At 44.9% G+C, this 13,663-nt stretch overlaps 1 protein-coding gene across 2 annotated transcripts in view; it reads right to left on the bottom strand.

Annotated features, from left to right (window-relative positions):
* Positions 1–6,827, bottom strand: part of LOC144289745 (uncharacterized) — an 87,930-nt gene extending 81,103 nt beyond the window's left edge. The window contains exons 1-2 of one of the 2 annotated variants that reach the window (XM_077858082.1): positions 6,549–6,827; positions 4,503–4,647 (exon numbers count right to left, since the gene is read on the bottom strand). In XM_077858082.1, the coding sequence (XP_077714208.1) occupies positions 4,503–4,647; positions 6,549–6,712 (309 nt within the window). In that variant the 5' untranslated portion in view covers positions 6,713–6,827. The remainder of the gene's footprint in view (positions 1–4,502; positions 4,648–6,548) is intronic. The other variant, XM_077858083.1, reaches the window with a different exon arrangement.
* Positions 6,828–13,663: the final 6,836 nt, after the last annotated feature.

Genomic DNA, 13,663 nt, shown 5'->3' with positions numbered 1-13,663 from the left:
AGGGAAAGGATACAGCTTCTGGCACAACCTTCTCTTGAATGGGAGCTGGCTTCTCAAATACAAGGCAAAAAAATGCCTTAGCACAAACTGGCTGTAATTAATAAGAATAATTTATTAAAGAAACAAAGAACATTGTCTAATTGTCTCTCCTGACTGCCATGCACTTTACCACACTGTACTTCCTCTTTCCAGAATACCAGCCTTGTAGCCATAATTGCAAGAACATTATCTATAGGATAAAAAACCAAAGCACTTCTTGAAATCAAACATTCCTTACAACATTTATTTTTAGGTTGGCGACACAAGCCAAATATGCTTAATTTCCATTAACCACATCGTCACATGCACATTGAAATAAACTATGTATGTCCTCGCGGAGGTGGAGGGGCGCAGGGGACAATAACTGTCATGCATAAGATACCCCATATTTGGCCAGATTTTCCTCTGTTACAGGAATTCATCTCATCTCATGGCCTGCCCATGTTCCAGCTTTTGGCACCTCTAACCTTAATTCATCTGAGTACTGTGGAAGAGAAATATCTTTAAAAATCAGTTTAAGATGGCTCCTTGGACAGCACATGTGATGGCAAAGTGGCCTAAAGACCAGTGTAACTAGTCACAAGAAAGATCATTTGGAAAATACATGGGCCCAAATGCAAACTTAACTTGGCTTGCTGGCTTGATTCAAAAATTCAGTGTTTGATCACCTGGTGGGATTACTACCATCAACTGAAGGGGAAAAAAAAAAAAAATCCCCTGCAAATAGTAAAAATATATGTTGGCTCATGTCTATTCAGCAGATGCCTCTCATAAGGTTATTTTCTTTAGAAAACAAACCTCTACTTGCTTGAGACCTTTATACACTCTAGGTCCAAAAAACATAGAAAAAAAAAAAAGCTGGCTGGGCAAAAATGGCATTTAGTATGACTGAATTCTATAAAAGGAATAGGACACCTAACAGGATAAGAAAGGGAAAGAATGAGCCCTTAGCAAAAATGTATTTTTGAAAAACAAAAATACCACCTGTGCAAATCTAGCTATGCTCTCAAAACCCTTTCTCAGCCCCAGAGAAACAGCTCATGCTCAATGCCTTGAAGTTGCAATTAAATTGTAGTAATTTAAGATTATCAGGAGAGCAAAGGGCAGTGGGAGCTCTTTGGAGGGCTTCCCTCCCCTCTTAATGCTCTTCAGTCAGGGGTTAAATGAGTTTCTTTAATGTAAGTACCTTAAAGTAACTGAATCATAAACAAAATTTATACTATTTTCTGACAGCCTGCAATCTATTTAAATTTTATTAACGTGTGCCTAAAATTATTTTTAAAAGACAGAACTCCTGCAATGCCCTGTAAATATTCTTGGCATACTCACTGAAATGTAATCGGTATGATAACAACTAACATTGTCTGAATACACATACTTTTTTGTGATGCGGCCTCTTACAAGATAACGTTTCAAAATCGAGTTTGAGTCTTAAGTAAAACATGAAAACTAAATAAACAGCACAATAAGATTGGCTGCAAGAGGAAGCTGAGTTCAAAAGAAGTTGTCACATCTGCTATATTCTCCCTCCACTTTCTTAATGTGGGCATTGGACGTGCTGTGGTATAAATATATTTGTTTAGGAAATATCCACAATTCTCCTGTTAATTTAAACAACTGCTGAAAACAGACATATTCTCCTATAGAGCCTAAGAATGCAAATACACAAGGCCAGGGGTAGAGTCTTAAGAGAAGCAAGGAAAAACTTAGTAACAGAAAACCATACCTCGGCTCAATATTAACCCAGTCAACTTTTGTTATTGTTGGTACAAATGATTTAACTAGAAAATATTTATAGCTTTTTAAAAAACATTACATATTGCACAGAATTGCCTAACAGCCTCCATGTGTATGTTTAACTCGCATTGTTTAATTATACAATAAAAGATAGATCCAATAAAAGCTACACACTTTGAAACATGTTGGGCACTATGGTTATGAAACTCTGACATAAAAAAACATAAAGTGCTTACTGTGTGATGGACACGTTAATTAAAAATGCAATCCTTAAATGGCAATCATTTTTATTCTTCTTTACGTGTTTACTTGCCCTATTTCCTACTTTGTTCTACTTAATTAAAAATGACACTTAATTTGGGGATAGTTATAACAAAAAAAAAATAGTGTTGCAGTTTTTACTCCACTATTTAAATATAAACACAAAATCTTACAGACACATCTCCAGCAATATAACCTCCTTAATTTGAGACAGTTAATTTGAATAGTTGATGTTGCTTTCATTATACTTTGATAAACCTGTGAAAACAAAATGCTAAAGTAATTGCTGTTACTACTCCCTTTAAAAATGTAAAGCAGTTAAATTTTCCTAGACAACAAGCAAGGACAAGTTACAGAGAACTTGAATAAAAGTAGCAACGTGGTCATGTTGAATGTCAATCTAAAAAAAGAGGTTATGTCTAATCTGGAGAATGCTCCCTCTCGCCTTTTTAAATTCCAAGAGTGGGCTGACACAAAACTTCATCACCAGGGATTTTTTTTTTTTTTTTTTTTTTTTTTTTTTTGAGCTTCACATCAGATTTAAACCCTCACATACAAAACCTTGGCTTTCCTGACAAGGCAGATCTTCTAAACTTGATGTGAGAAAACGTTACCTAACTCTAGTGTAGGAGTCTGATGTTGGTAAAAAGAATTCCACTCCACAGTTCTGGGTAGCAAGGCAGCCTCTGGAAGACTTAATATTCATTCCATACCTTTTTGCGTGCATGCTCTTCATAAGCAAGACTGTATTAGAAAAATAACTTATTGAGCAACTCGACATCCATAAGGAACTCAAATGCTGCCTAGAGTGGAGCGGAGTATTTCCTTCCAAGTGAGCCTTAGCTTGCACAACAAAGATCAGCATTTGCAATGGTCCATTTCTGCATTAGTGAATATATAGCTTTGCTGCTTGATCGAATAGTCCAGAGTTCTCCATGTAGAGCTCCTGACAACAACCCAGCAGTAGTTCTGTTTGATCTCTCCTGCTTCCTTAATTTGGGTTGTCAAGGTTCAGCAGTTGGAGGCTGTTTACTTTACTTTTCCAAAAAAAAAAAAAAAAAAAACTGATTTCTTTTTCTCTCTCATACAATGACTAATCCAAAGTCTAAGGAGGGAAAAATGCTGCCAGTGGTAAGATGCTAAACCTTCCCCCCCAACACCACCCCTTTGCAGTGAGACTTTAGCTGACATCTTTTGAATGGTAACTAGTTGAGTTTCTTTTTATATTTTTAATGCTCTTTAATTATGAGATGTTTCAAGTAGAAAAGTCAGGGAGAGAGAGGAAAAAAAAAAAAAAAACATTCCAAATCTCTGAAACTGTAAGCTCAATTTTCTTTTCCTGGACTCAAAGAGATGGGTATTTCCACTTTGAGAATCAAAACTCCAGTGGAATTCTAAAAAAGATTTGATACATTTCTCTCTGGAACTGAAAATAATTGCAACTCCTCTGTCTCAATTATGCAGGCTAACCCTGAGTAGAAAACACCTGAAGTCTTACCATTTCTCTCCTAATTCTAGTTAAGACATCTCCCCTCAAACTGATTATCACTGTGGAAAAACGAAGGAAAGGAGATGGAAGGTAAAAATTTGCAGAGATTCTTCAATATATTTTCAGCAGCAGAAAAATCCCTTAAATATCCTTCAAGTTTTTTTTTTTTTTCCAACTCATCTATTGTGCAAGCCCTAAATCCTAAAGCCTACGGACAACCAAAGGTAAAGTGTAGATGGTTTCAAGGTATAGACTCCTTTTAAAAGGAATACAGAATGCCCTTCCAGCATTCCTGTTTACAAAGCAGCAACAAAAAAGGAAATCCGAACTTGCAAAATACCTGTGACCGGACAGGAGAGCAACACCAGCTCCTTATAAGAAGCTTAAATGCAACCAAATGAAATGTTTATATTAATTTCATTATTCTGCCCAGGCGTCAGAGATGAGAGCTTGGGGGGTGGGGGGGCGGGGTGTTGGGAAGAGGAAGAAATAAGTTTCATTTCGGGTTTTCTGGTCGAGCAAAGGGAAAATGAATTAAAACGAATGCGTAGGATGAGCCCAGACTAAATCAATACACTTTGTAATCAGCCAGGCAAGGGTATTTGGACACAATGACTTGGAAATAATTAATAGTTATAAGAGGGGAGTGGGGTGAGAAGGGGGGACGAGGGATGTCACCATATTTTATCGGAGCACTTTACATTCCACGCTAAACTTTGATCTCCAGATTCTCGGATTTAGGAAAGAGAAGGGGAAGGAGGAAAAAAAAAAAAAAGAGAGAGAGAGAGAGAGAGAAAGTCCAGTATTCCGAGGCACCTACCAGCTTGAGGATGGGCACATTCCTGGCTCCGGGCGCCTCATCCCTACGCTCGCGCCGCCCATGCTGGCCCTTTGGGGAGAGAGCCCCGGGGGCTCTGGGGTCTCCGCAGCCCCCGCCCGCGTCCTCGCCCCGGTGCCCGCGGCCGCCTCGACTTACCCGCAGAGTCCGGGGAGGGAGTGGGAGCGCCGCCTTCACGCCCGCGGAGGAGGCGCCGGCAGCACCATGGTCCCCGGCGCCGCTGCCGCTGCCCCTTGCCCGCTGGCTCGCTGCGCGCTCTCTTCCTCTTGCAAACTTTCGGGTTCTGCGGTCGACAAGAAACCAGGGCGACCCTCAGCAAGGCTTCCCGGCGCAGGTTGGGGGGAACTGAGGGAGGGGGAGTGGGATAAGTGATTAGGCTGGGGGGCCCGGGCAGACGGGGCGGCGGACCAGGAGGACCCGCCAGTGCGGGCGGACGGCGAGGAGGATGTGGCTTAGGGAATCCCTGCAAGGATCCCGAGACCGGGAACTCGGCCCGAGCCAAAGTCTCAGCACCTTCCCCAGGATCTTACAAAGTTGCAACAACAAAAAAGGAGGGGGGAGGACGGGGGAAGGGGGTGGGAAAGGCATACGATCGCAGGCACAAGGTTTGAAGTTACAACTGTTTATTTAGTCCTTATTCTCACAGGGGCGGGAGCTGCGCGGGAAGGGGGGGGGGGAGGTGTGCTGCAGGCTGCGATTTCGAAGCAAACACTGGGGAGGGGGCATGCGACTTTGTTTCTGGGCGCGGAGCTCCCCGGCGCCCGCGTGTGTCACCGCCAGTCTCCGGGGACCGAGGCGGAGCTCACAACAGGTGGGGAGGGGGACTCGCCGAGGGCCAAAAAGGAGAAGGAATCAAAGTTTCCGAGCGGCGGTATCTGGGGACGGGGGGGGGGGGGGGGGGGGGCGGGAGGCGGGGGCGAGGGGAGGCGGAGGCAGCGAATGACCGCGACCCCGCGGCAACTGGCGAACTCTCGGCTCCCGGCGCCGCCGTCCCCGCCCGGAGCGCACGCAGCCCCGGCGGCCGGCACAGCGGAGTCCTCCGCGGGATGGGGATGGAGCGCGGGGAGCTGCGGAGGCAGGCGGCGTGCTGGCGAGGGATGGGGAGCCGCGGCCGCCGGGACGGGGCTGCAGGGACGCGGCGGCTCCCGCGCGCCTCCGGACACATCCAGGCTTGGGAAACCCCCCGCCCCGGTACCCCAAGCTTCAAAGGAGAGCAACCCCCGAAAGTATGTGTGATGGAGGGGAGGAGACCCGACGCGGCGACTCCCCGCAGCGCACCCCGTTCCCACTCCCACCCGCGGAGCTGGCCGGTCCGCGCCAAGGCTGGGTGCTCGGGCTCGAGCGCGCGTGAGGGTGCGTGTCTAGCCGGGGGTGCGCGAGCGTGTGTCCGAGTTTTCTGTGCTCGGGGGGCGGGGGGGGCGGCGGTGGAGCGTCCCCGCGGCCAGGTTCGGGGCCAGGCGCGCGTGGCACCGGGGATGTCCCGAGGCGCGGGGCCCGGGGTGCGGGCATCCCGTCCTTACGATCCAGGGGCACGGAGGGGCACACACTCGCGGAGAGCGGAGGGAAAAAGTTTGCTCCAAGTCCAAACTTCGGGCTCCCGAGGCTCCCGGCGCGCGCCCCCTCCCGCCACAGACGCGACCCCCGGCCCCGCGCCGGCCCTGCTCCTCGCCTGGCACCCAGACGCCCGACATCGAAAGTTGCGCCAGGCGGCCTGGGCTTATTGATGCCTCTCCCCGCGGCGATCGCCCAGCGCGCAGAGCCAGGCGTGAAGAGGCCGAGGGGGAAGGCGATTTCGCCTCCCCGCCGCCGTCGCCGCCCCCCCCCCCACCCTCATTTGACTTATGGAAATGGACCCAAGCGTGCGGGCGCCGCCGCCGAAGGCCCCCCCCACCCTCGCGCCGGCCCCAACCCCCCCCCCCCACGACACACACACACACACACCCCAGAGCCTGGGCCCGGGCCCGGGGGAGAGAGGCTGAGAGGGGAGGGCGGGGGGGAGATGCACGTGGAGCCTGGAGGTGGAAAGTAGTTTTTTTTTTTTTTTTCCTTTTTTTCGTTTTCCTTTTTTTTTTTTTTTTTTTTTTTTTTTTTGGTGCTGGTTGTTGTTGTTGTTTAAAGTGGCGGAAACAAGGCAGGAGGCAGCTTGGGAAAAAGTGGAGCAGAAATGGAAAAATACAAACTCACCCGCTGCAAATGGTCTCTCGGTGCAAACTAAGGTGTTTTCGGGCCTTTCCCCGCGCGCGCCCACTCCCGCCCGCGCGCGCACCCCCGCGCACACACTCACTCGCGCACACACGCGCGCACACACGCACTCCCGGACGAGGGCCGGGCCGCCGCGAGTACAGCATGCAGCCGCCACACAATAAATAACAATAGATTCCTCCGCTCCGGACTAGCTTCCCGGAGCCCAGCCAGCGCCAGTGGCGGCGGCGGCGGCGGCAGAGGCGCGGGGAGCGCCGGCCCGGGGGCGCTCCCCAGCCCGCCTCCCCGCCTCCCGCCGGGGCCCCCTCTCCGCCCCGCGCGCCCCCAGGGCCCCCCGGCGCCCCCCGGGCGCGAGCCGCCGCGCCCCCTCCCCGGGCCCCACGGGCCCCGGCCCCCCCCGCCCCCCCCCCGGCCTCCCGGAACAAATAAATAAATAAGGCGCGCAGAGAGGCCAACACGTCGCGGAGGGAGATGTTGTTATTTTTTGCTGTTGTGCGTCCCTGACGTCACATCCACCTGCTGGGTAAACAACAAGGCTCGCAGCAAAAAAAAAAAAAAAAAAAAAAAATCGCAATTGCCAAAGCTGGGGGGGGTGGGGAGTTGGGGGCACAGCTTGGAGGGAGGGGGCTTCCCGGGAGATGGGAGTGAGGGGCGTTCAGGCTGGATGGGGAAGGGGGGAGGCCGAGCCCCACAGACCAGAGAGAGGAAGGGAACGCCAGAGCAGTCCCTGGCAAAAGAGGGATCTGGCAAGAAAGACCTGGAAAAATAAGGCGCATGGGGGAGGGGAGGATTCCTCAGAAGATGGGGAAGTGGGGGGCCCATTCAGACACGGGGGGGGGAAAAACGAGAGGGAGAGTGTTAACAACTGAGGACGAAGATAGGAATGCGATGGCTATTTGCTTGGTTTCTGAGCTAAAAATACAGAAGGAAAAGAGAGAGGGTAGGCAAGGATGTGAGTTTCCTCCAGTTAAAAGTGAAAGTGTTTTGCCATCAGTGACAGTTGAAGGAGGGGGAGGTGGGGGTGGTGTTTTCAGCCCCCTTTCTCCCTCTCTCCCGTCCTCCCTCGGTCTCTCCTCTTTCTTTCTGCACTTTGTCCAATGAAAGAAGGCGAGTTCGGGAGGTGAAAGTTCAATAGAAGGACAAACCCCTGTTTGCAGGGAAACAGAAACCCGCCGGCGAAGGGGTTTCCCCCCTGTATTCCTGAATCAGGAGAGTGTAATGCGGGACGAGCTTCGCCCCCCTTCCTTGTCAGACTCACTGCTGGAATGTGTAGTTTGATCCACTTTGGGGGAAAGTGGCTGCTGCATCAGGAGCTGTGCTCTTGCCACGGTTTCTCTTAGGAAAACACCCAGGGGCTAGCATGTCAATCAGTTGTTGAACACAAATTCCCTGCTCTTCCAGAGATCAGTCACATGCAAAAAGCTCTGTCCAATTCTTTGAAAAGGTATGGGTTGGTGTGTGTGTGTGTGTGTGTGTGGTTTTTTTTTTTCTTTTTGCTGTTTTGAAGTTCGGTGGAATTTAGAAATTTGAAGGAGTCAATTAGAAGCCTGAATGAAATGTTTTGAAATATACATATACACGTATCAAACAAAAGACACTGGTATTTCTTTCCTCTTTATCAACACAAATTGAAAAGAAAAACTTCTTATTTCCAAAATGTGACTTGGAAAGAGATAATGGGGTTCTATGGTGTGTTGTTGTTCACAGAAATATTTTTTTTTTCAGACCCATCACCCCAAGATGCTGCCAAACTCCTAAGCCAGTATTTCCAGCTACTGGCTGGATGGTGTAACAGCCCAACTCTTAAATGAGAATATATTGAAAGCCACTCCTGTGGATTCCTACAAAGTACCTTGAGGGTCTGGGGGGGCGGGGGGACAAGTACTGTTCCATTCCTTGAGACCAACACAGTTGTAGATAATAAACATCCTGGAAAGGTTATTATATATTCTTACAGATAATATCTTTTTACAAATATTGTTAATCATCCATTTACAGAAGAATTCTAAATCTCTATTGCAATAATAGTGTAAGACTACCACTTTAAAATTGTATCTGTTTTGCAAGCAAAAACAAAAAACAAAAAACAAAAAACAAAGCCATTCACTAGTGCTATAAAGCCAGAGAAAGGGAGACTGTGCTAAGGTAATTCCAGCAAAAATTCATGTGTAAGATTCTATGCTATCCAGACAAGACCATGCATTGGATCTTTTAGACTAGAATCTAGATGAAGAAAATGCATTTTTGTTTGTGTAGAACTTCCTGCCTTTCCAGAGGCTAGGGTTCCTGTTACCTTTGCTTCAAAACATTAAGACATTTTGACATATGTCTAGACCATATAGTAGGCAATGAAGACTGCAAAAATAAAATCCCTGCCCTTGAGGACCTCACAGTCTACACCTGTCAGTAATAACATATAATATTTATTGAATGTTTACTATGACCTAGCCACTGATAAAAAGCCTTATGTCAAGTCAATTCATAGTTGCGATAATCCTCTAACATCACTGGAAATTCCATATGCTGAATTCCCATGAAATAAGTGGAAATCTACAAAGTTGCCAGTCTATTGGGGAGAAAATTGTTTTTTGTTTCTAAAATGTTTATGCCAGATAGAACATGTTTACAGTATGTGTCGAGTTGCAGAATTATAACTTAGGGAAATAGCAACGTATTTAAATGAGACCAATTTATTCATAATCTGTAAAGAACAATTCATGCTCTGATCCTGTTTTTCACATTGGATGGTGAGCTTTAAAAAAAAGTATTAGTATTGCCACACTAAAAAGATCTTTAGGTTGCTACTGATTTTATTCTGCATTTTAACTGCCTTCAATTCTACATTCCCTTGAAAGAGGGGGCCAACGTCAGATTGGCAACAAGTTTTGCAGACAAAAGGAAATCCTGGTTGTAAATCCCATGATATATTGTATTCAATTTTGTATATAATACTGTCTAATGTGCCACCTTATTTAAGAACTCCGTGTCCATTTGGCTTACATTAGGGGGAGACTTAACTGCAGCTTAACATATTGTTCATTTTCAACACTGTCACGTTACATTCATAGGGAGCACATTTTAATTTCTTTATCTGTAATCAACTGGAAGTTTCTTTTTGTTAAATTAAAGCAAGAAGGGTTTTTAAATAAAGGGCATGGGGGTAGGACGCCACCTTTTGGTGGTAAAACAAATAGAAATCCCCTTTTCAACAGATGTTCCTGACATAATTTCATTTTAACTACACCGAAGGCAAAGGTGTGTGTCCCCGTTTCATTATATTTGAAACAACAGGAAAAAAACCCAAAACATCCTAAAGGAAAATTAGCAAACTATACTTAACTGCAACCAAAATTTCCTCAAAGGTATTAGAACACGTTAGTGCCCTGTCACATTCTATTTAGCTATACATCAGACACCTACTTTGCTCTGCAAATACTTTATCAATAAATATATGCGCATTTGGGGGAACAGAAATGGGGTGGACATTTACCACTTAACAAGATACACGAATGCTTTTGTAAGTTTTGAGCTAAACAGAAACTTTAAATTCACCTAATTCAGTTGTTTCTTAAACTAGTTACCATCTTCCTCATTTTTTGCCATAACATGATAATTGCAAAATAATTAATGTAGTACACTCATTGGACTATAACTATTTTGGTAAGCGTATTAAATATCTACTCTTACGTCAACCGACTTTTTTCTTTCTCTATTACTACTTTAAGTGGGAGATTAGGATCACCCTCCACAAATTAAAAACAATCATGGTGAAAACGAAGTCACTAGCTCCTTTGTTATAGAAAAGGAGAGTGGCAAAAAAAAAATTACAAATAATTTTTTAAGGGACAGTTGCAAATGCAGAAAGTGTTAATGACATGAGTAGCAGCGAAGAATGTTGTCTTTTCCTTTTTTTTTTTTTTTTGAAAAGCTGGAAGGATTGAAATTGATTACAGAAGGAGTATAGTTCTCACTATGTGATTCAGTGTTATCTATTGCCATTCCAGTGGCAAGTCTCCTACACTCTGAGAAACAGGCATAGCCAAGTATTTCATATTACAGATTAGGAAACTGAGGTCCGCAGAGGCTAAATCATTCTCCAAGGCCAAATAATTGGTTAGCAGCTGGGCAAGGATTAGAGTCCAGTGTCCTGACTTGGTACTTTTGTGTATTTCTCATCATACACTTTCTGCTTCCCAACAGTGGCATGCCACCCATCCTCAGACATTATGTGGCCTGCCTAGCTTCTCAGAAACAGCCAACCTACACATCCCTTCACAGACAGGGGAGAACCTGAGGCCATGGAGGGTGGAGGCCAAGTTCAACCCCCTACTTGCCTCTCCTCTCCCCTAGGTGTGGAAGACACCCAGGTTGGGGGTAACCACAGGGAAGAAAGGAGGGGAGGGTTGGCAGGAGAGATGGGGAGGAGGGGGGAGGGAGAGTAAAAGTGGGCAGACTCTTAAAATGAATGCTCACACTCCAAGTTTCCTTCCTAGAAAAGAAGTATGGCAAATGAAAATGGTGTGTTTCACAGTAAGAGGCAAGAGAAGTATATCCTCTGTTCAGATGTCACTAAATGTCCACGTGAGAAATCAATAGAGGATGTCTTGTTTTAAAGGATACAATCTTACCAGGCACTCTGAGACCAACCACATTTACTAATTGCACGTCCTGAAAAGGTAGTCATGGATTGATGAAGACCTCTGTTTAAAAGGGGTTTCCCCAACAACAACAAAAAATTTTGTTCAGAGGCTCAGCATCAGACCTAGAGACAATATAGCATTTTCTGAGGTTGTAATCACAGAGAGGGGACTTAGTTAAAGAGATTAAATTCCTTGCTTTTCTTTCAAGGGCACAGTTCTCTAAACATGAATAAACATGGCCTGAAAATATTTTTAGATTTTTCTGAATTGGTCTTTGCAAAAAAAAAAAAAAAACGGTTGCTGTTAACTGTACTACATAGTATAGCTCTTTGCCCTGCGGGTTCCAGTGGATTGTAATCTCCAGAAACTACAATGTACAATAAAGTATTTGGCCCAAGTACCTCTACTCCAGAAAGCTATCCTAGTCTCCTAACCCCTGGACAATCACAGTGCAACATGTTGTTAAATTCAAGACACATAAAGGGAGTATGAGTGGCTCAATCCTACCTTACCATAGGTACCAGAATAACCTACAGTCTTGCTATACAAAATGAGATGTGCTGATCTCTAACATGAGTACCACCTGACAACATGTTAAAAATGCATAATCTCAGCCACCTCCCTACACTTATGGGATCAAAATCTGCATTTTAACAATACTTCCCAGCTGAATCTCACATACATGCAAGTCTGAGAAACACAGACTTGCAGTGCACATAGCAGATCTTATACAAGGCACCATCACATTTTATGCAACAGGCACCATCTCAATCTTTACCGCCTCAGAATACCCAGCAGATGGTTCTTTAAGTTGTTTACCATACCTGGTTCTCCAAATTGTGTCTTTTGTAAACTTTGTTGATTCCTTGTTTTTCAACCACTTGCAAAGTTAAGCCACTGAATCACATATATAAACCATGATTAATTCCTTTGATATTAATAGCAGGGTGACTTCTCTCTCCTGTTACCCCAAAGAGACTGCTAATTGCCCTCCAATTGTTTACCTTTGTGTTGTTTGATGAGTGCTCAGAGAAAGATGGAAGATATTCCCCCACCAGGCCAGAAACAAATGCCAGACAGGTTTTGGGAAGGCTGAACACATGCTATGACTACACCTTGTTAGTAGAAGGGCTTTGCTTTCTTTGTTTTGTTTTCTTTTTTATGGAAGGGATGACGCCTCCATAATTATAGGTGTTGCTGTTTAAAATCCAGAATGTTTTCCAAACCACTGAGCCACACCTCCAGCGGCCCATGAACCATCTTGGTTAGATTCTCTTTCCAGTTCTCTGCACGGTTTATAAAGACACATCCAAGCAGCACTAGATTTACATTAAGCATAATGAGAGGAAGGAGGAGCCCATCCAAGTATGGTTGCTTCTTGAATAAACATGAAGGAACCACAGATAAACCTCACAGCTGATGGTTAAATTTGTATTTGAAGTTCTCAAAAAGACTCTAGTCACTTCACCTTCCTAACCAGACAAAAGGTTACTTTTGTAACCCCCCAAAAAATAATTAAAACTATTGTAATACTATCCTAAGGCAGTATAATTAAGTCTCTGAGTGAGTAATTGTGTACCTGAATTCAAAATAAGATTTCACATGTAAAGCAAAGTTCTGATTCTAATCTTTGAGAAGTATCTTGGCTTATATTTAGAATCCACAAGTGCCAGCTCAGCGTTACAATAGGTATTGTTCCGTAGGGCTGGAGACAAACTGTGTTTGTATAAGAAGGGAAGTGAGGCACGTCTATCTACCTTCAGGAACAGTGAGGTTGTATGTTCCAAACTGTAGATTTCAGAAAGGGCTGAAGAATATTGAGCACGGGGACATGCTAACATATTTGTTATGCCAAGCTTAGGGTTACTTTTGTTGTTGGGGTTTTTTTTTTTTCAGTAATATTTATAAAATATTCCTTTTCCCCTCAGAAGGTTCTTGAGCCACTGTTAAGATAAAAAAAAAAAGCCATACAAAGATTAAAAATCTGATATCCCCAATGCTAGGATCAATCCTAAGGTAATAGGTTGGAGTTGGAGGTATCCATCTGGACTGTGGAGATATATAAATATATATTCACAAATTATAGATATATATATTCACAAATAAATACAGAAATAAACCCTTGTGCGTATATGCAGTGAGTTAGCATCCCTATATATATTTCTTCGGTCTGTCCATTGAGAGAGGTTAGAAGCAGTGACACCCCACTAGCAGTGAGCACACCTGGCACCCATACCTTGGTTTCTAAATACCTTTCCCCAATAAAAGATATCAGGGATCCTTGGAGAACTAGTTGGGGTACAGAAAATATAAGATAAACCTAGGGCATCTTGTGGCACCAAAAAGTACTAAAGGAAGTGCTTTAAGGAAAAAAACAAAAAAAAGGCTGGGTGAGGTGGGGAGAGACTTACTGAAAAGTCATTAAAGCCCACCACCTGAAAGAGTTCCCAGTGCCCT

Source organism: Canis aureus, chromosome 19, assembly GCF_053574225.1.
Source record: "Canis aureus isolate CA01 chromosome 19, VMU_Caureus_v.1.0, whole genome shotgun sequence".
Classification (NCBI taxonomy): Eukaryota; Metazoa; Chordata; class Mammalia; order Carnivora; family Canidae; genus Canis; species Canis aureus.
This window is presented reverse-complemented; position numbering and strand designations above follow the sequence as displayed.